Source organism: Sminthopsis crassicaudata, chromosome 4 (genome assembly GCF_048593235.1).
Source record: "Sminthopsis crassicaudata isolate SCR6 chromosome 4, ASM4859323v1, whole genome shotgun sequence".
NCBI lineage: Eukaryota > Metazoa > Chordata > Mammalia > Dasyuromorphia > Dasyuridae > Sminthopsis > Sminthopsis crassicaudata.
Genome location: NC_133620.1, coordinates 392,518,809 through 392,542,964, shown reverse-complemented (window position 1 = coordinate 392,542,964; position 24,156 = coordinate 392,518,809). Strand labels below are relative to the sequence as shown.

General features: G+C 33.9%; 1 protein-coding gene across 1 annotated transcript in view; it reads right to left on the bottom strand.

Moving 5' to 3' along the window:
* FMN2 (formin 2) overlaps nucleotides 1-24,156 on the bottom strand; it is a 460,904-nt gene that overhangs the window by 37,485 nt on the left and 399,263 nt on the right. The window contains exon 17 of the mRNA XM_074262500.1: nucleotides 17,014-17,163. Within this exon, the coding sequence (XP_074118601.1) occupies nucleotides 17,014-17,163 (150 nt within the window). The remainder of the gene's footprint in view (nucleotides 1-17,013; nucleotides 17,164-24,156) is intronic.

The window sequence follows — 24,156 nt, the reverse complement described above, 5'->3', positions numbered from 1 at the left end:
ATAAAACATATGCAAGTGTAATTTTTCAACATTGACCCTTGCAAAAACTTCTGTGTCAACTTTTCCCCTGCTTCCCTCCACTCTCTCCCCTAGATGGCAGGTAGTCCCTTACATGTTAAATATGTTAAAGTATATGTTAAATACAATATTGATATACATATTTATACTGTTACCTTGTACAAGAAAGATCAGATTTAGAAAGAAGGTAAAAATAATCTGAGAAGAAAAAACTAAATGCTAAAACTAAAAAACTAAAATGCAAGCAAACAATAATCGATAGTGTGGAAATGTTATGTTGTAGTCCATATTTATTTCCCAGCATTCTTATTCTGGGTATAGCTGATTCTGTTCATTCCAGATTAATTGGAACTGATTTCAATGCCCAAATTCTTAAAAATCCTTTATTGTCCTATATTATCTCCTAAAAATACCATCCTTTATCTCTCAACTCTTTTGCAGTCAATTCCAATTAAAAAGATGTCCAGATTCAATGTCTATTTCTTTTCTTACCAATCCCTTTATGGTTTTTTAGTTCATTGCTCAACTAAAACTGCCCACTCACAAAAATTACCAACTAGACATTGCTGCAAGCAATAGCTTTTTCTTAGTTCTCATTCTTTCTTGATTTCTCTGTAATATTTGATACAATAGATCCTCTACTTTTTTGGATAGTCTTCCTTTTCTGTATTTTCATGACAGTGCTAAAATTCTAGTTCTCTACTATCATTTCTGGCTATATCTTTTAAATTTCCTTTTTTTTGAAAGATACTGAAATCATAAAGTAATAAAATTCATCCCTCTAACTATGGTGTATTTCAGGTTCTGTCTTGAATCCTCTTCTTTACTATATTTTCCTTTTTGTAACCAACAGTTTTTGTTGGTCCAAACAGACCAATATTGTGCAGTTTTTATCTCCAGGCAGATGACTCCCAGATCAATCGATCAATTGATCTATTGAACCATATGTACTTTTCTGAACTCTTCTCTATCTAAAATTTTAGGCATTTTAAATTAAACATTCATAAACATCTCAAACTCAATATTTAAAAATATTTTAAAAATTATTCAATATTTTTTCTTCCAAACTCACCACTTCTTCAAAGTTTTTTTCTTGAAAGTCTACCTAGTTATTCAGGTTGGCAACTTTGGAGACATCCTATTATCTTCTCATGTCTGCACGTCCTTCATCTGTAGCATTGTGCCAAGTCTTATCTTTTTTTTTTAACCACCACAACATCTCTCACATCTGTTCTTTTTCTTTTCTTTTCTTCTTCTTTTTTCTTTTACCATTTACATAGGCCCCAGCATACTTCAAGCTTTTACCACTGCTATCCCAAACAACAATAGTTATCTAATAGGGTTCTCTGCTTTTTCATTAGCTGACCACCAATACATTCTCTATACAGATGAAATGATATTCCCAATATGTCTTATTATTATTCTAGGATAAAATATAAATTGATTTGTTTGGAATTTTAAGTCCTTTATATTTTAGCTTCAGATGCCTCTTCATCCTTGTTATACTTCAGCCAATTTGGTACTCATGCTATGCAATAGAATTTGCTGTCTTCTGTTTTTATATCTTTGTACAAGTGATCCTCTCTACTTATAAATCATTCTCTTTTCACATCTACTTCTTAGAATCTTTTGCTTTCTTTCAAGCTCAGCTTGATAGAATGTATATTCCTCGATGGTAGGGAATTTCCCAGTGCCTATATCAATCACAGCAGGTACTTAATAAATGCATGCCCATAAATTGAAGTACTACCTCCTCTAAGAGACATTTCTCAATCTCCTTGGTGGCTACGGCAACCTCTCCCCTTCAGAAATTTCATTGTATATACTTTTTATGTCTTGTATTTACATTATTTATATGTATACATTTTGTTTATCCTGATAGAATATAAGTTTCTAAAGACCAGCAGTTATGTACTTTTTACGTTTGTATTTCCAGTATTTAGAACAGTGTATACATAGTAGCTGCTGAATAAATGTTCCTGTTAAACTTAGAGTCCCTATATGATTCTGAAATTCTTCATTGTGATTTAAATGTATTATGCTTTAATTCACCTGCTGTAACCATTAGTAAATACCTTACAATGTGGCAGTAGGATATGGCTTGCTCTAAGAGTGATTTAATGCCCCTTTTGCTCATGCAAAAGCGGTGGCCTCCCAGTATGTTTTTCACTATTTCAAGGCACAGCTATCCAATGCCAGACTTTAAATTACTCAGCAGCAAGTTTTAAATCATCTAGCTAAGGAATCTATAGGGAGACATACCAGCCTTTCTCCAGAGAGAGATCAATGAGCTGTGGAGACATGTTGGCCAGAATCCCCTCTTTCATCTAGATATACAGTGTGACACATCAGGTGCCAACTTAGCTGCTATTCTTAGGGGAATGGGGCAACTTTTATAATCAATTGGAGGAGGGGGAAGCTGATGGATTATTTAAAGGATGTTAGGAATTACCTTGGCAGTTAAAATGACAGCAGGAGTGGATTAAATGAAGTTCTCAAACTTAGCATGATGGTTAAGATATTTGGGAATCTAAGCATTTGGGTATAGATTTTTCTCAGGAAGAAAAGGAAAAAATTCTTTCATAATTTATTTAAGACAGCAGTCAAAAGGTATAAAAGAAAAAGCTTTGCAGCATACATATGTATATTATTAATAGTCAGAAAGTCTAACAGAGCTTTTATAGGCAAATACCAATGTTCTGCATTATTTTGGGATTTATATTGAGTGGGACATTTTTTTCTTTTCATTTTTAAGTTCTACAAAATCTTGAGCTTTCTGAATTCCAAAATCATAACTATTAACATGTCAGAAGCATTTGAATTTGAAATGAAAATGTAGCAAGAATTAGATGAACATTTAAAATATCAATACAATTGGAGAGGGACAAGAATAAACAATCATCTCTGACAAAGTAAAGCTTCCAAAAGATCATGATCCTGTTTTGCAACTCTGTTTAGCATTCAGAATGTTGGATATTTAAATTCTAAGCAACTCAACAATTTCATTTCATAAGGTCAGATTTTATTACTATACCAAGCTCTTTAAGTCTTCATCATTATCAGTCTTTACTAAGTGCCCCTGGATTGCTGGCATCTCCAATACTGACATGACAAATATCTTTCTCTTCCATGGCTAAAAATTCTTCTTGTGACAGCAGCTGCCCATGGTTTAAACTTTCATGCACTAGGGAATCTGATGAATATAAGCATGAAGCCAGAATAATTATTCAAAAATAAAGAGACTACATGAGTACAAGGTCTTGCAATAGCAAGCAAAAAACAAAAGGGACTGAGAAAAAAATGCCCTGAGTGAATTGCTATCATGGACTATTAATAAATAAAGGAATGATTGATGACAGTTAATTAAAAGCGCGGCATAGCCCTAAATCAAAGGCAAAAAATCTTATCCCTTTTCCTCTTCAAAATATTGTTATCTGTACATATTTTGGCTATTCAGAATCCTATCTTTCTGAGATCTAAAATTTCTAGGAGCCTGCAAGTTAAGTCAACAAGCATTTATTAAGCATTTGGTATGTACATGTTAGGTACTATGCTAAGTGTTAGGGATACAGAGAAAGGCAAAAGATAGTCCTCATTATCAAGGAATTCATAATTGAATGGGAGAGACAACAGGCAAACAATTATGTACAATAAAGATAATATACACACATATCGTGTGTGTGTATATATATATATATAAATAGATGGATATAGAAAGATATCTCTTTGTATATATATATATATATATCTCAATATCTATATCTATGTATCTATGACCAATCTGTTCATCCATCCATCTATCTATCTATCTATCTATGCATATATGCAGCTAATAGAGTCATTTTGCTGACTCCATTGTTATATGCCTGTGAAACCTGCACCATATATTAGTGCCATGGCAAGAATATGAATCACTTCCATTTGAATTGTCTTTGTAAGATTCTAAATGCCTTTGGCAGGATAAATTACAAATATTGAGATCCTTTCTTGAACTAAATTGCTTTCCATTAAAATGTAATGCAGAGAGTGCAACTTCACTGGGCTAGTCGCATTGTTCACATGCCAAACATATGCTTGCCAAAAAGACTATTTTATGGAGAACTCACACAGGAAAAGCACTAACATGGAGATTAGAAAAAGTGATAAAAGGGCACTCTCAAAGTCTCTCTTAAGAATGTTGGAAGTGATTGTGAAATAGGAGAGATACGCTGGCATAGGACCACCCAGCATGGCATGTCTTCATCTGAGAAGGTGCTATGTTCTATGAGCAAAGAAGAATTGAAGTAGCTCAAAACAAGTGTGAGATGAGCAAATTTTGAGAATCCATCCCAAATATACTATTATATCTTTTTTTGTTGTTGTTGTTCCATCTATAGTAGATTAGCCACAATCAGAAACACCATAACTTGACTCTAATATAGATGTCATTCTGGTTCTCTGAGAATGAAAGTTAACCAGATGGTGCAATGGATAGAAGGCAATGGGGGCTTGGAATCAAGAAGACTCATTTTCCTGAGTTCAAATCTGACCTCAGAAACTTACTAGCTCTATGACCTTGGGCAAGTAACTTGATCCAATCTGCCTTAGTTTTCTTTTCTGTAAAATGAACTGAAGAAGGAATGGCAAATTATTTTATTATGACCAAGAAATCTCCAAATGGGAGAAAAATTGGATGCAACTGAAATGACTGAATAACAGTTTATACAGAGAGAGAAACACACACACACACAGATGCACACATTTTATAAGTATATATTATATATGATCAACTAGAAACATCTATATTCATACATATATGTATGACATGATAAATTAGAGATAATTAACAGAAGAAATGCACTAGCATTAAGGGGGATCCCAAAAAACTTCCTGAAAAAGCTAGGATTTTAAGTGGGACCTGAAAAGACAGAAACAAAAAGAAATAGAATTCCAGAGACTGAGGAGTCAGTGGAAATGCCTGGAATGAGGAAATAGAACATTTGTAGGAGGAAAAACAAAGAAGCTAGTGGCACTGAATTGCAGCTTATAAAGGAAGGTTAAGGGAGGGGAATACAGTGTAAGAAGAATGAAAGGACAGGAATGTCCAGATTATGAATAATTTTGAAGGCCAAATAGAAGATTTTATACTTGATTATGGGGGTATGAAGGAGCCTCTATAGTTTATAAACTAGAGATAGGGGAAGGGAGGAAATAAGGCCATGTTCTTTAGGAAGACAAATTTGACAGCTGAGGGGAAGAGGGACTGGAGTGGGAAGAGACTTGAAACAGAAAGTCTAAACAGCTGTCTACTGCTGTCCAGGAATGAGATGATGAATGTCTGCACAGATTTGTGGCAGTGTAAAAGGAGAAAAGTGGACATAAATGAAAGGTGTTACAAAGGCAATGAGTTCATATGATTCAACAAGATTAAGGAATACCACATAATGAAGGAACTTGTAATCTATAACTATATTCTACTTAGATTTTACAAACTTAAACATTGAAAATTCTCTTTGAACATAATGTCCAGTCCCTGCCATTTTATAAAGCTGTTCTTTATCCTCAATATGAATTCTTCAATATCTTCAATATCCCTCTTTAGTTCTCAAAGTCTTCAATATCCTTCCTTGGTCTCTTTTCTTTTCTATGTTTTACTTTTATCTATTCAGTGTTGATAATTTCAATGAGACATTTTCTTCTAGCCTAAATGTTCTATCCTTTGGACTTCCTGTTTTACCTTTTCTGTATATTTTTAATGCTAGATAATTCCCACAATCTACCTTTATCCATTTAGAATGCAAGTCATATCATACTGATTCAGGAATTAAGGAAAATACTGTGAACTTGTGCCATTGTACTTTATCATACTATCCCAAAGTGTTCTTAAGCTTCAGTCCTGAATTTCCATTTACTTACTAGACATTTCTGTGCCAGTTTCCTGTAGGTAATTCAAGCTTAGGACAACCCTAACTGGATTCTTCTTCTTTCCCATACATGCTATTTCCTCTAACTTTGCTACAACTACTGATGGTATCTAATCAACCATGCTGAAAAAGTCAATTGTCTTTGAGTCTTCTCTCCCCTTGCTCATCATCCCTATTAAGGTATTTGCCAGATTACCTTCATTTTAATTGAAAATTTATCTCTAATTAATTTAATTCAAAAATCTCTAAAATGTATGCTCTTCTTTATTTTATTGCCACCTCTTCTTTTTTCTGAATTATTATATTAGTTTCTTAAGTATGTCTGTCTGTCTCTCTCCCGCATCTGTTTTTATACTATCAAACAGATCTTCCTATCTGATAATTTTTTTATTCAATGGGATTTACAAAGTCACAGTGATATGGCAAAATTGACTTTCTCATAATCCTTTCCTGATCCTCCAAGCAAGGAGTGGTATTTTCTTTTTGAATTCTTTCAGGCCATTCTTTCTAATGTCTTTTCCAAATTTTTATTATATTTACTTTTATACAATGTTCTCTTATTACTAGGGCAAAATTGCCTTCAGAGATATTTGTGTCCTTTTTTTAAAAAAAAAATGTCCATCTGAGTTGTAGTACATTATCTTATATTATATATATATATATGCATATATATTATTGATTATTTAACAAACAAAAACATGTAACTCTGAGATTAATTGTGTGGTAATGTCTTTGATCATACATTTATCAATTATTACTTTCTTTGGCTAACAGTAACATTATTTTATGAACTTCCAAATACACACTGTCCTAAAATATGCTGAGTATAGGGGGACTGGATGTGGTACAGGAGGTCAGCCAAGGCACTAAAAAAAAGTGTATAATTTCACTGAGATCATTGAGAATTTTTTATGACTTTGATCCATTCTTGTGACTAAAAGTATATTCTGAGGCTTCTGCTTGCTTTCTTGAGCCAGAATTCTCTCTGATTCTCAACACTGCACATAAATCACATGTCATTTCCTTTTTATATTCTGCAAAAGAATTTACATTCTTATCCCCTTTCTTATTTACCCACATCCTCCATCCTGTCTTCACTCTCTTCAAAAGCATACATATACATACTTCCAAAGCTCCTATTTCTAAAAATGACTTTTTATCACATTACTTCTAAATCTTTTGCAAGCACAATGTTAGCTAGACTAGACAGAACTAAGAGATACTGTTGTATTTTGTTTATCAGAACTTAAAGTAGAATGAAGTAAGAACAACTCTAAAACGTTATACGCATTATGCAAAGATTTTGCTGATCATCCAAATTCTTCCTTAAAGTTCTTCCCACTCTGAAAAGTAAATTCAAATAAAGTAAGTAAATTACCAGTTTCAATTTTGGCCTATGGCTACCTTTCATATTTTCATTCTTATCCTCTGATCATACACTTCAATTGATGGGAAGTCTTCCTTATCTATACTTAATCCAACTTTGAGTGTTAATACTCATGTAGCAGATGTACATGTTACTATTAAAGCTTAAAACTGCACTGAAGTTTTTGGGCACTACATTATTGCTATTTCAAATGCCATATAGTAGTGTGACTGATATAATAACATTATGACTAATCTTCCTTTGCTCTCTAGCCACACATGGAGACTATTATTTCTTTGCATTTGCAGCCAATGCTGACAGAGCATGCTTGCAAATCTTTATCAGACTCTTCATTGCCTTAAAGCCTTTGTTCAAAGAATCATTAATATTCTATTTGAAACATATTACCTCAATCACTATTCTTCTATAGCAATTGTCCAATAAGTCATATTATCTAAAGATGTCCTATTGATATATTTTGAAAATCTCTCTGTTGCATAGTTTTACCTATCAAAAAGCAAACAAAAGCCACCTTGGTATCTGGCTATTTAGGTATCCTGACATTCTGTAGTAGTAACAACAGTAACAGTTGCTGACATTTACATAGTTATTTAAGGTTTTTAAAGTCCTTAATGTAAATTATCTCAATGAATTTGTAAATTAACTGGTAAAATGATAATTATCACAATTATTGTGATTATTTCAATTTTGCAGAAAACTGAGGGTCACACAGCTTTTAAGAGCCAAGTAAGGATTGAACTAGATTCTCCTGATTGGATCCAGGGAGCTATACCATGCTTTGTTCCTCCAGACTTATTGACCCAACTCGGTAGATCTGTATAGGAATGGAAGCTATTTAAATGGTGGCATATTGGCTAAATTCTAACTTTATTTTGGGAGATCTTATATTATTATTGTAATGATTATCAGACTCATCAAATATTTATCATACTCAATGCCATAACACAAAAGTCATTTAGGAATTCAGATACTATCAACTGGTCAAGAAATTACCAGTTTGGTTTGAAATCATGTTAAACTCCACAAGTTTCCCAAGAAGATACACAAATGTATCTGTATATGTGTATGTTTTCTTCTTTATTGCATCATTGAGTAGTATATTTAATATCAGAATCTAGTGGTCATTTTCAGTTTTTGCCAAGTTATTCTGGGAAGTTTTGAAAGGGACAAAAAGACTCATATGACTAAAAATCTTTTACTCATACTCTGCCTTGGTGCTTCAACTGATCATTATCAACACAAGTCCTTAAGAATATTCTAAAGAGATATGCTTCAACTGAATTAAGGCACTGCAGTATTTAAGTGTCCATGCATTGATATTTATTATTTAATTTTATTCAGTGAAGCATGAAGATACAAAACATTTAACATTCTCCTAAATTTGGGCATTAAACACATGGATTTTAGTGAGTCTGCCATTTTAAAATGATATATCTTTATTTTTGTATGAAGTTAGATTAATAGAAATGTACTTATTAGAGCTATGTACAAAATAACAATAATAATAGTACATAACATCAATAAAATAAGGAAAAATAGAAAGGTTTAAAAGGGGACATATGGAAGCAAGCAGGACATTATTATTTTGTTCAAGTTAATATATGTTTAAAAAGAGGCTATTATATGATGAATGTTGGAGGGGATGTGGGAAAACTGGGACACTGATACATTGTTGGTGGAGTTGTGAAACAATCCAGCCATTCTGGAGAGCAATTTGGAACTATGCCCAAAAAGTTGTCAAACTGTGCATACCCTTTGACCCAGCATTGCTGTTATTGGGATTATATCCCAAAGAAATACTAAAGAGTGGAAAGGGACCTGTATGTGCCAAAGTGTTTGTGGCAGCTCTTTTTGTTGTAGCTAGAAACTGGAAGTTGAATGGATGTCCATCAATTGGAGAATGGTTGGGTAAATTGTGGTATATGAAGGTTATGGAATATTATTGCTCTGTAAGAAATGACCAGCAGGAGGAATACAGAGAGGCTTGGAGAGACTTAAATCAACTGTTGCTGAGTGAAATGAGCAGAACCAGAAGATCACTGTACACTTCAACAATGATACTGTATGAGGATGTATTCTGATGGAAGTGGAAATCTTCAACATAAAGAAGAGCCAACTCACTTGATCAATGATGGACAGAAATAACTACACCCAGAGAAGGAACACTGGGAAGTGAATGTAAATTGTTAGCACTACTGTCTATCTACCCAGGTTACTTATACCTTCGGAAGCTAATAATTAATGTGCAACAAGAAAATGGTATTTACACACATATATTGTATCTAGGTTATATTGTAACACATGTAAAATGTATGGGATTACCTGCCATGGGGGGGAGGGAGTGGAGGGAGAGAGGGGATAATTTGGAAAAATGAATTTAAAAAAAAAAGAGGCTATTATAAAAGTTTATAGTTTTATGTAGTCTTTTTTTTCTTGTTTGTATATGAGTGGCTTGCTTTTGTTGATTGCTGCTAAATTTGCAATAATATATTTAAATAAGGTTAAATTAATTCATTATTTATCTCATAAATTTATTTTGATTTTAATTAAATATTACTGGAGATACTTTTCAGAGTTTAAAATGCCTAATAATCATAAAATAATGAAGCTAACACAAAAGATGAATAGATTAAATAATAATTTTACCAGGGTCTTTTCCAATTAGGTTTTTAATACTGTAGAAGACTCCAATACCCTGTACTGAATGAAGACATCACCTATCTGATTTTCATTAGACTATTTTAATCTTCTGTTTTATTTGCCTCCTTGTCCCTATAAAGCCAGTTCCCATTCTAAATATTAAGCTGGTTACATGACTTTTCAAAGTCATCAAAGTTTTGTGGATTGATGATGAACCTAAAGATGTAAACAAAGCTAAAGTTGAAACAAGTCAGGCCTAGGAAAATAAAAGGAAGTAAAATATAAGGATAGTAGGAGTGTGTTGGCTAAGCTGATTATCTTATCCCATTTAAAGGATAATCCAATATCTGTTGATAGAGAGAAGTTTCCAATCAAGTTCCCTAGAGATATTGCTTGGGATAGAGTGAATAAGGAGAGCACATTAGTTTCAGGCTCCTTTCTTTTCAACCCTCCCCAACTCATCCCATTTTTCACCTAGAGAAGGATCTCAAGATCTTCAGAGAATTTGGATGTTTTTCAAAGATGTACTTGGCCACTTAGCTAGGACAGTATTGGCTCCCACCTGTGATATCAGGGGTTGAGAATGAGCTGAAGGAAAGGAGGAAAGTCAGGTTCAATACTTATTTTAGGAGCCTGAGAGATAATTTACACAATACCTAAGGAGAACATTTTGATGATACCAGTAACAGTTGTCTTGGAAACTGTTATTTTCTATCTTTCCATATGTCCTCTCCAAGCTTGTGTACATTTTCATTATCTAATAACTTTAAGTCTCAAAAGTTTCATTTTTAAGAAGGACCTTATTATTTTTTTCATTGTTGTGGTTGAAAAAAATACAAATCACTGTGTAGCTGTCTTAGTTCCTAAACTATGACAAAGGTAGAAGCAGTTTTCCCTTCCTACTTCCAAAAGTCTTAAAACAGAGGAAAACCAGAACCAGAAAATTAATTAATTATTATATTTTCATATTTGCAAAAGAAAAATAGCACTATACGTCCCCAATATAGCTGAGGACTGGTCCCAAACTCAAGGAGTAGATCCAAGCCTTGCCTCTGACACAGCATCTGAGACTGCAGGTAAGTAAATTACTACCAGCCTTCAGTCTAACACTTTGTACAGTACCTGGCACATGGATATTTATGATTAATAATCATTCACTGACTGATTAAAACTTTTGAGTATCTCAGGTTGCCTATAGGTTGATAAGTTGCAAAACAGGTAAAAATATGCATTTGCCTTAAGAAAGTTCCTTAGAACAGGAAAAAGATTTTTCATCAGCCCCACCCACAATACCTGCAAAAGCTGCATATGATTAGCTACTTTAACTTGAAAATAGCTGGCATACTGGATGGAGTGCTGGACCTAGAGTCAGGAAAACCTAACTGCATTTATCATGAAGTCTTTTGGTTTTATGTGCATATTTATTTCTCTTGTAATATAGTTTTCAAGTAAGTTTTGTGAAGTCATGACTTGACAAACTCTGGTCTCAGATATTTATTAACTATGTGACCCTGGGCAAGTCACATAATCTACTAGCCTCAGTTTCCTCATCTGCAAAATGAGCTAGAGAACGAAATGGTAAAACACTCCAGTTACTTTGTCAAGAAAACCCCCCAAAAGATCAGAAAGAGTCAGATATGACTGAAAAATTACTGAACAAAATGAAAATTATTTCATTCTGTGAACAAATTCATATTTTCAGATAAATCAGTAATACAATACTACAACTTCTGAGAATTGTGCTTTCCAATCCTACTTCAGATACCTATTAACTATGTGATCTCATTATTGATTGCAAGACATGAAAAGAAAAATACTTGCATAGGATTGCCCAGTTTAGGTGCACTGCTCTATGAACAAAGAAGAATTGCAGTAGCATAAAGCTCAATTATGTGAGATTCACAAATTCAGAGACCTCTTCCTTTCAAATATTCAAATGGACTATTTATGCCCAACCTGTGGGAGAGCCATCCAAGCTTGTATTGATGACTTATCAGGCTTTGTCAAAAATACTATACCTTGTCCCCAACATCATGATGTCATTGATCTTCTTTGAGTATGAAAGACTAACAACAACAACAATGTAACATGTACATCCCTCAAACTAGCATAGTCTTAGTTTTCTCATCTCTAAACTAGATGCAATAATAATATTGCCCTACATTTTTCACATGTAAACATGTAAAAATATAAAATAGCTTTGTGACTTTATTAAGTTAATAAACATGTAGTGAATTTTTATTACGGGCAAGAGACTATGTGAGGTATATCAGAATATATAAAGAAGTTTTAGATATGGTCTCTGACATTAAGAAGCTTATAATTAGGGGCAGTTAGGTGGTGAAGTGGATAGAGCATCAGCCTTAAATTCAGGAGGACCCTAGTTCAAATCTGGTCTTAGACAATTAACACTTCCTAGCTGTGTGACCCTGGGCAAGTCACTTAACCCCAGCCTCAGGGATAAAAAAAAGAAGAAGCTTATAACTTAGTTGAAAGAAGAGAGAGAAAAACAATAAAAAATTGTAAAAGTGGAAAAAAGTCACAGAGTGGTTCCTAGTGACTTGAAAAATGAATTTAATGAGTAGAAAAAGAAGATCAAACTGTAGAACAGACTTATTTTCCCTGTTAGTCATAAAGTTCTGTACTTATTGATTGGGGTCTGACAGTGTCATTATAAAGGTCCAAGAGATTAAGAGGTTTATAGAAATGCTCTTCTAGTTGTCAAATACAGAAAATATTTGTGGAGTTTACAACAAAGGGAAAAATTTTGAAAAAGTATGACTTCAGCCCTATGGTTTTCTATCCCACAGCAGCTGGTTAATGGAGGGATCAAAATTAGCAATATATTGCAAGGAGGGTGTTGGGGCAGAAGGGAAAGCATTTATTAAGTATGTGCCAGGAAATCTGCTATGTGCTTTACAAATATTATCTCATCTGATCCTGACAGTACCCATTTTATAGTTGAAGAAACTGAGGCAGGCAAAGGCTAACTGTCTTGCCAAGGGTTGATAGAGCTAGTAAATTATCTGAGGCCAAAGTCAACATGCAGAGTCATATTCCTCCAGCTTTCTCCTGCCTGGCTCAAACTAATGCTCTTAGGAAAGCTCCCAAGAAACCTGCAATTCAGATACTGAAAAAAATGGGGATTTAAAAGACTGTAGCAAGCCTATCAGTATATTAATTCCAGAAAGAAACGTTCAATAAAGCCACTTAAAATGAAATAGTAATTAGGTAACCTGAGGAAAGCTGACTGATGGCATAGCAATATTGTAAGATTTCATAAAATATTAAACTAATATTGATAGAAAATATCATGCTTGAAGTTCTTTCTAATGAACCATATATTAATTATGTCAATTATAGCTTGGACTAAGTAGCTTTTCACAGGAAATTTAGGATTCTGTCTTTTCCCCAGAATAGAAAATAAGCTGACAAACATGTCATAGAGAAAACTTAGATAATTATTCTGATGGCGTAATTTCAAAGATTTTGGAAATGTTAAAGGAGCAACAACAAAAACCATATTTCTATCCTCTAGCTAATATCTGAAACTCTACTATGAAAACTTAATTCCTTTAGCTTCAGACTCTGATTCTTCTTAAAATGAAAATATTTCTATTTGGTCTCTAGAGTATAACTTCTTGGAATATACTTCTTCCTTACCTCTACTCCTCAAAATCCCTAACTTCCTTCAAAACAAAGTAAACTTGTCCTCTCCTAATGAGAATTTTATAAACTCTACCACTTGTTAGTGCTCTTTCCCTTCTCAAATGATCTTGTCTTATCTTTACATAATTTTCCCCTTAGAAAACTGAAAATCCTTGTAGGGAGAAAAGCTGTTAAGTTTTGCCATTATATTCCAGTGTCATGTTGTATGCACTAGCTATTCAGTAGAATCAGAGGCATTTCTGATTCTTCAATTCATTCATCTTCCACATAATGATTTTCAACCTCTTTCCTGGTACCATGTTTTGATATGGATCTCTAGAGGTCATAAGGGTATTGCATTTAGGAGAAGCTCAGGGTGTGGTTATTGTGGTATGAAGATCATATGAGAAATAAATAATATGAATCCTGAAAATACTAAAAAGAGTTTTTTCCTATTTGTAATTTTGACAATGAAAAGTTCTATCTGTCCATGATTCAATTTTCCCATATGAACTGGAGATTCTTAACTTCTCCACTTCTCTTATAGCCCACTCACACTTCAATTACAGGTCAAGACTAGGGCCACCTGCCTTCTGACTTTCTTTGTCAGTGTGTCTTAGGCCCTTTCCAGTGCATACTAGACTCCGGACAATACCCCTTCTTCTTCCCATCAATGTCTTCTTCCACAGGAATCAAGATAAAACTATCTTCTTCTGCTCCTGCCTGCTATGAGACAGTTATCTTAAGGCCTCAAAAAATGTAATATCCACCTTTGAAGAGGAGACCTTCAGGGTAGCACTGGAATAATTTGAGCACATAATGCCATTTACAGACCTTTCTCTGGCCAGCAATACTGTGCCTAGACTCACTCCTCAGTGGTTGACATACTTAAACTCTATTACATTTACATAACCCAACCCAGGAATTCTGAATTTCTAGCTAGCCATAGATGTATAAAACTCATTCTTCATGTCAAATTCTCCACTGTCCTTTCCCAATCCACTTTAACTCCCCTGCTTCTAATGTGTGACTAGCTATTTCAGCACATAATTAATGAAATATATTTTTAATTCTCATCATATTCTTTCTATGATCTGGCACTCACATGATCTGTATCCCTCCTGATAATATTGTTTCTTGTTAAGTTCTTACTAAGTGCTAAGTTGGTATTTAACAATTCTCTAGCTCAGAATTCACACCTTTAGTTCAAACCTTTAAAAGGAGCAAATTCACTGGTTGTAAGTAGTTCCCACAAGCCCCTAGGAGTACCCATAAGCCCATTCTCTGGGAGGATAAAAAGAGGCAACATTGAGTCTGAGGTATTAATCTACATTGGGTCAAGGACAAGATTTCCTGAAAGAAATTCAAGGAAGCTGGAGGAGATTCCGAGCCAGGATTCAGGAAGAAGAGGATTTGAGATTCTGCCTTTTGAGATTCTACCTTCTCTCTGGCTGGAGCCTCCAGAAGCCTCCCAAGAAACCTGCTTATAGAGGAAAAGATTATACATACAGAAAAGAAACCTCCTTCCAGAGAAGGATTAGAATTGAGAGACAACAGAACCTTTACACTTTCTACAACTGGATGAGTTTGCTTTAATACTCTCAAATCACTTGTCTCAGTGGAAGTAGGAAACTTATTAGCATTTGCAGAGTCTTCTACTACAATTATGCAGAAATCTCTCATTCTTTGGAGTTTGCTATCTGAATTTATTATTCAAATTAGATTTGTGTAATGATTACTTATCTACATTTAGGATATTCTCTTTTTTTTCCATCTCCTGAAATCTTGTAATAGGAGATTTCTCTATCTATGTATATGTACAATGTGTATGTGTGTCTACACACATTCATATGTATATACACATCTACTTATATATGATACACACACACACACACACATATATATATATATATGAAGATATATAGGTGATCTCTCAAATTTCTAATTCTTTAATTGGAATTCCCAATTCTAATTTAGTCCCAATTCTTTAATTTAGTCAATTCCCAAATCCAGCTTCTTTAATGCATCTCAGCTATACACAGAGATACTCATAATATTAATCTTGTAATTTTCCACAAGAATCCCACTTCTACTTCCACAAATACTGAAATTCTTTTATCTAATCACAAACTTTATGAATCTATTTTCCCCTATGCCTTATGACTTCTAATCCTGTTAGGAAATGTTGAATAATTCAAATTATTATGATTACTTTTTGTCAGAACTCCTAACTGACCTTTTCTATCTCATCTATATAACCTTATAATTAAAACTCTATCAGGTTTTTAATCAAAACTCTTATCAGCATCTATATGCATCAGTTTAAATTTTTGTATTTTAAAGTTTTTTTTCTTTTACATGCCTTCAAGCAGTCCATCCCATTATTTTTTTCATATTTATCTTTGTTTGAAAGTAATATATTATCACACATAAAAGTAGAAGATTCTTTCTGTGATAAAAATACACAGCATCCCTTTTGTATGTACCAACTGATACAAAGTGATGTCTTAAAGTCTCCTTACAAATGAAAACTAAGTGGATTATTGCTGTTTCAAAGAATTGGAGAATTTTGTAGTACTGATGAGTGAAGCCCATTGGTATGTGCAAGTTTTCTAGAGATCTCAGACAAATCCACTGCTGGTAAAGAGTTGTTAGAAAGCACACTAAGTGGTTTGGTATTTTGGTTTGGTTGTATAGGGCATATTAGGTTTCCCTTGCTTTTTCCCACAAGACACAGTTATTTCTGGATACAATACTGGGAGGTCTAGGTTTCTTCATGACTCAATATTGAATAAGGCTGCATGTGAACAGAAGGCTCCTCAGCGATTTCATAAACTCACTGACCTGTATTTTATTTCATATGTTCATACAGAATCCCTTTCCTTGTTCTCCATCCTCCTCAAAGAGTTATTCTAGGAAATATTGTACAGTACAAAGGGTCTCAAAATTATAAAATCATATTCAATGATGTTTTTCATCATCTTCAAACTAATTCTAAAATGTAAAATTTGATGGTGATACTGGCAAAGTAAAAAGTGGCAGATAAGGCTCCCTAAAGTCTGTCTGCATTGCTTTGTAGAGAACAGAGTTTATCTCTCACTATCAAATTCCACCAGTATTTTTCATCTAAACTTAATTCCTACTCCCAGTTAATTCATTGTAGGAACATTCTTCAGCCCCCATAGATTATGATGTAGGCCACTCTTCATTTCTGTTTTTCTAAATCAGCATCCTAGCTTTTCCTATCTGCTGGCCTTTCTAAGCTCTATCTTTTGGCAATTCTCAGCAGCCCTCTTAGCCTATCCCTTGTAAAGAATCATTCAGTTTTCAAACCTATAAAAGCTCGCAAACTTAGTGATGTCACACCTAATAAAACACCAGTTTTAAAATGTCTTTGTTCAAATGAAAACAACCTACCTTTCTTGAAGAATAAGTTTGTTCTCTTTTTTCCAGAAATCTTTAAAGTCAGAACTGAATTCATGCCAGAGGCTGAAGAAAACATTTGGAGATACTTCCTTCTCTCCCATTTTTGGTTTCATGAAGAAATAAGCTGTAGTTTCCAAAAAGCTGTCAAAATACACACACACACACACATTTTACACACACAAAAGTAGCAACATTTCTATTACTTTTCAATATGAGGTATTCTTTCTTCATCCAAGTACTGATTTCATTCATGCATAGTTTTTTTTACCACCAAGAAAACTAAAACACTTCAAATACCAACAGTAGCTCTGCTACATTCTGATGTCAGAAACTTGGATAGAGGTGGAAGGTGACAGCCACAAAGCATCTCCCATCTCCTGACAACTACTCCTAGTTATATGGAATTTTCAAAATAACTGGGTTTTTTTTGTGAAACTTACAAAAATAAACCAGTATTAAGATCTAAAATCAATTTGAGAAAAATAGGGGAAAACATTTTTCCTCCATACAATTCCTCAAACCAATATAATTTTGATGATTTATTACAAACCAAGAACCTCAAACCTCAACCAACCTTTTATTAGACAATATACAATAGTTAGTCAATCCTCCACCTGCCCATCCTCTTTCCAATTCTAAAGCTAAAATCAAATAAATACTATCATTTCTCCTGGAAAGGATTTATTGTTGGTCTCCTGTCCAATGGCTCTATTCATCATCCTTTTAACTTAGGTAACCAAAATATCCTTCCCAAATCACTGGGAAGGGCTTCTGGAGGATGGAAAGTGTCTTGTGTTGGTGTGTCCCCAGAGCTTAGCACAATGCTTATTACATATTGTAATAGTGTTAATAAATGATTTTTCATACACATTATATGTATTATACATATTATATCAATATACACTATCCACTTTACTAATCTTCAGATGAGAAACAAAATATCACAGGCAATATTTATTCAGTTTCTCACATAATAGATCATAATAGACTTATCTTGCTACAAATAGTAAATCTGTAATCATAGCTTTCCTGACAAAGTATCATTTTTTAATGGAATGAATATCATTTTAGTGTGATAGGTGTTAATTTATATCACCTACTAACATATTTGCATATAATGTATTGGCAAATGTATTCATTCAAAAGCATAACATTTGCTTTCAACAAAATATTTCAAATTCCTGATTATATTTGATGTTATACCTTGTATTCAAACTAAGTAGAAACTGGTCCTACTATTTAAAAGGTAACCATCTAGGACAGAAGCAAAGAACCCACTGGTGTCTCATCCAAAAAGTCATGTAGTATTGAATAAATAAAATACTTAGATAAAAAAGCATTGAAAGCATTTGGTGGGGTCCTAATTGAAGGTAGAGTCACTAAAATTACATAATTAGAAAACCTGGGATCTGATAATGTTTTCTATGTAGGAAGAGGTCAGATATTTAAATGTGATCTACTTCAGTGCCATCTTTCTGCCTTTGCATTGGCTGTTAATAATTCCTGTCTTTATATAAGAACCTCTCTTCTTGTCTTTCACAGTTTATCTGTGTAACATTATTCTTATCTTAATAGCTAGTTTTATAACAAGGATTATACTTAATTAATTAGGGGATCAAGATTGATCTGAGAATTAAATGATTACTAGTATTTAAGACATATATTTATATATATACATATGTGTACACATCTTTACAAAAGAAGTGTTTATCAATAAATAGAGTAGTACATTAAATATCTTCTGTAGATTTCAAGGGAGTAGCCGAGTGGAACAGTGGGTAGAGTTGTTTATCTTGGAATTATGAAAACTCATTAGGAATTAGGAAGATAGAGGTATATATAGGTATATGCATATACCTATATATACTTCCTATATACACTATATATATATACTTCCTATATATATATAGGAAGTGACTTGCCCCAATACACAAAGCTTTGAACCTCTTTTCTATTGATAATTGTAATCTCTTTTACTCCACCATGCTTCCTCTCATGCTAATACACCAGTCACTTCTAACTTTCTACCTAAGGTCCAATATATGTTAGGATTCCATGTTTAGTATTTTGAATTCATATTTAGATCTATATGTACGCTAAAAATCAAACAAAACAATAAAGCGCATTTCTCTAATAAGATATTAGCTTTTAAAGTAAAAACTTTATTTTATCCTTTATTATCAACATTTAGCACCATACCTGTTGTGAAAAAGGTACTTAAAAGTATGTTGAATGAATGAATAACATCCTTCTTTGTCCATCTACCAGACTCTTAAGTCCTCCTTTAACCTGGCATCCTGAAGACACATAAGGCAGATGGCTTTAAATCCTGTTTTTCTTACAAGTGGCCTATATGGCCACCTTTCTAATTTTGAGGAAGACAGCTTGCCTGATTTTTATTGGAGAAGCATTTTATTAAAACTGTCAAGTCATGACTTTTATTTGCTTATTTGCTTTGGGGAACTTCTTTACCTTTTTTGCGACTCATTTTAAAATAAACATTTAAAAAGAAAAGTCCAGAGAAGTTTCTATTTCATGTAAATGAAGAGCAAACAGAAATTATAGGTCCCTCTGGTACCAAAACTTTTGAATTGTGAGATGTAGTTAGTTAGGTGCTACAATGGAGAGAAGACCAAACTTAAGAGGCAGCAAGACATGAATATGAACCATAGCACACAACACACTTACTAGCTCTGGATAAGTCAGCTGGCCTCTATGAGCCTCATATGCAAAGTGGAAATCATAATAACTCTACCCTCAAAAGGTTACATAAGGATTAAACTGACTTAGCATATGCAAAGCACAAAGTGCTATATAAATGCTAGCTATGATGATGATGGTGGTGGTCTTCTAAAAGGTGTTTTATCTATTCCTGTTTAGTCATTTTTTTGTTCCTTCTAATATCAAATTTAATGGCCCATTCCAAGAAATTCTCTCTCACTTCATTTGATACATAAGGAAAAGGAAAGAAAATAGTTTTCACTCATATCACAAATGAAATTAACATGCACACACACATGCCAGCACTCAAGCAATAATATTTCAAGACTAAAAAAAGTGTGATAAATGATGAAGGAAAAAACAACATCAAACCTATCATCTATGAAATATAAAATCTCCAAACAAAACGTACCATTAATACATCTTTAGCTATAAATATAGCTACTATCACATATCTAAATCTGAATCATGCTTATGCTTTGTGGGGCCCCTAGGTCTATGCGCAGGGAGGAATAGACTATTTATTAATTTCCTCTCCCACTGATTCTGTTGCCAAAGGGGCCTTGAGACCAAGTTCCTCCCTCTGTAGTTCTGCTGTTAACGTGGCAGATCAGACTAATCCAAGCATTGCTATATTTCTGCTAGGACCCAAGAGCAAGGGATCTTGGGAAGTCATTTATTTTAAATATATCTAAGATCAGATGGGCCTCTCATTTGGCTTACAGTTCATTTGATCAGACTGTCTCCTGAATGTATCTGCAAAGACCTCTGAGTATCTTTGTTTTGTTCTTTTCTCCCTACTCTCCCATTTCCCTATCTTGCCTGATCATTCAAAAAAATCATAGTATCCTGAATGAGGATTTTTGTATAGAGCTAGGATTGTACATGTTTAACTCAATTTAGTTCATATAGGCAGAAACAGGGATATAAAGCATCTCAGTATTAAAAATAAGGCCAAGTGAACATACCAGTTTAAATGAACTGCCAAGAATCATCATCATCAATCTTCCCTTGCTTTTGCCTTTTTTATTGTGCAACGTTGGATTTTGTAATATTATTCTTCAGAACAAACTAAGGTCCCAAGAGAGAAGATTTATTTTCAGTAAAAACCTTCCACAAGCAAATGCAATTTTTGGAATCCTAAATCATCTTCCTTATTTTTACCTCCTTCTTCCACCCCCAAAAGAAACTTATATTAAGTGTAACAAATTTTATTGCTCCAACAAAGGAAAATAAAGTTTTTTCCCCCCCTTCATTATTTAAAAGGCCTTCAGGGATTGTCCATCATTTGCTAAAGAGCACAAAGAAGACTCTTTTACCAACCACTTCCCTCCAGGCAACAGAAATCAGTGGGTTTTAAAGTGATATTAGGATAGAATGGTATTTTTGTTCTGTTAAAATGATGGACTACTTTATTTACACTTTAAGGGTTCTAGTATTCTCATAGCAGTTAACAAACCATAAAAGAGGCCATGTAGCACAGCATAGCATTAGCTCCATTCACCTCATTTCACTATATATGGGGGATTTATTTTCATGCAAAAATAAAATCCCCAAACAAAATCCACCATTAATATAGCTATAGATAAAAACATAGCTAATATCATATATTTAAATCTAGATTAAGTTTATGCTTCAGACGCCCTCAGGTTTATGTAGAAGGAGGAATTGATTATTGGTTAATTTTCTCTCTCAAAAGTCAATGGTATAGAGAACAAGAGATGCAGAAATGAAATAAAAGAGAAGCTGCATTCAAGGATCTTATAATTCCACCCATGCTACTGTAATTTCTATGTGACCTTGGGGTATTCTGGACCATCAGCAGTCCTCTTAACCTTTGTCTTCCCACTGGACTTCAACAACTCTGCAGGAGAGAACAAGGTTGAAAACTGCACCATTCTGACTTACGTCCAATGCACATGCAAGTCAGGAAATCATCCACAGAAGATTATTAGTTCTCTTCAAGAACAAAAAATGAACAACAAAATGAGACTTTGGGCAAATCATTTAACTCTTAAGAAGGAGATTAGTTCAAATGGGGAGGGTTGAAAAAGAAGTTAGAGATGGTTTTTGTAAGTGATGGGACTGGTTAGTCCTTGAGGGAGGGAGATAATTTAACAGGTAAATGTTTGGGAAAGGGATGAAGGGAATTTTTCCTGAAGATTTGTAGTGAAAGGGAAACTGCCAAGTTTGATGAGAGAGTCATTTTTATTTCTTACAGCCATTTTGATTTGAATATCCGTTAGAAGTTTTTCTTTACATCAAGTCTATTGTTCCTTCTATGTAATATCTATCTGTTATACAGCCAGGTGGCAAGCCTAAAGTCAGGAACACTCATCTTCCTGATATCAAATATGGCCTCAGACATTTCAGTCCTGAGAGATGGCATGAAGAAAGCTCAAGATGGCAGTGGAGAACACAGAGAAATGCAGAATATTGAATACAAGAATGAATGGGATATGAAATGAGGCAGGACATGGCATATAGGAATCAGAATCTACAAGGATTTGAATGACAGAATAAGGAGTTTAAATTTCATTTGGAAAGTAATTGAGAATAGTCTCTACATAATTTTCAGGAAAAGAGAAACATGGTTACTTAAGATGCCAAGGAAGATGAGGACCTGATTTTGGATGAACCCCATGGAAATGGTAAGAATTACTAAAGATATTATAGAAGGAGCATATAGAAAGTATTTGGCAACTGAATGGATACATAAGGAATTAAGGAAAGGAGGGGTAACTCAAAAGATTGGAAATTAGTGAGCTCAAAAGTTAGTGGTGTCATCAACAGAACTAAAGAGAGTCCTTCTATTCTCCGTCCAAGTCAGACAACATATAAAGTATTGCTCTTAGTTCTGGCTGCAACATTTTAGGAAGAACCTAGATAAATACATATACAGAAGAGGGAAACAGAAAGCTAAAGAGCCTTGAGATCATGCCATTTGAGTATCAATTGAAAGGTTTTTACCTTGAAGAGAGAAACTAGGAGGAACATAATAATTGCCTTCAAGTGTTTGTCACATGAAAGAGAGCTTAGCCTTCTTGATTCCAAAGAGCAATATTAGATATAATACATAGAAGTTGCTGCTTACTCATTTGCAGCCATATGTCTGACTTTTTGTAATCCCTTTTGTGATTTTCTCCACAAAAATACTAAAGTAGTTTGCCATTTTCAACTTCAGCTCATTTTACTGATGAGAAAACTGAGGCAAATGGTCACACATCTAGTAAGTATCTGAGGCCAGATTTGATCTTAGGAAAATAAGTGTTCCTGATTCCAGGCCTGCCACCTCACTGTATAGCAGACAGATATTACATAGAGGGAATTATAGACTTGATGTAAAGAAAAACTTCTAACATATATTCAAATCAGAATGGTTGTAAGAAAGAAAAAGGACTCTCTCATCAAACATGGCAGTTTCCCTTTCACTACAATTCTTTAGGAAAAATAAGGATAATTACTTACTTATAGTCTACATTGTGGACAGGATTCTTGTTCAGTTAAGGACTGTATGACAGCCTCTAAGATCCCTTCTAAACCTATGATTTTGATAAATAAGTTGGAGGAATTACTTGAAAGAACAGAGATGATGAGTTCAGTTGTATGCATGTTGAGTTTGGAGTATGACAGGATATATAGAGACAGGTTTTTTTTTTAAGTAGAAATGAGAAAATTCAGGACTGGTACTCTAAGGAGAGAATAAAGATGTATTTTACACACTGCTTCCTTATTTTAGATACCTCTGTGTACTAGAAATATCTAAATAAAAAAGGAATGAATATTACCAGAAGAGATAAAACTATTAAGAAGAGAGATGAGGAGAGAACCTTGGAAAAAGGAAGAAGATGAGGAAGTATGAAAGGAATTGTACAAAGTAGGAAAAGAATCAGGAGAGAGCAGTATTATGTAAGCCCATAGAGAAAAAAATCCAGATGGGATCATATCTAACAGCTGGATGGCTTATGATCCCTGCTATACCCAAGGCTATTGCTTTCAGGATACTAATGCCTCCACTAATATCTGAGATGAATGAGAATTGAAATAGCAGTAGTGATTTAGACAATCTGGAATATACTATCTCTTGCCCTCCCTTTGGGGTGTCTTCTTGTTCACTTACAACTGAACTTTACTCCCAATAAAATTGGCATTGATTGTCTTCATTTGGCAATTTTGGATTACTAATGAAGATTATTATTCTTGGACTGACTCTGGGAGCACAGAAGTTTGAGGTTAAGTAAGTTGTCATCACCAAAATTCTCAAGCCTCAAATAAATAATGCTAACAGTAATAATGACAACACCAATACCTTATGTCTGTGTATTACTTTTAACTTTTGAAAGCTCACTTATAAGGCTCTGCTAGTTGTCACAGTGGATAGAGCACCAGATCTGCAGTGAGGAGGACCTGAGT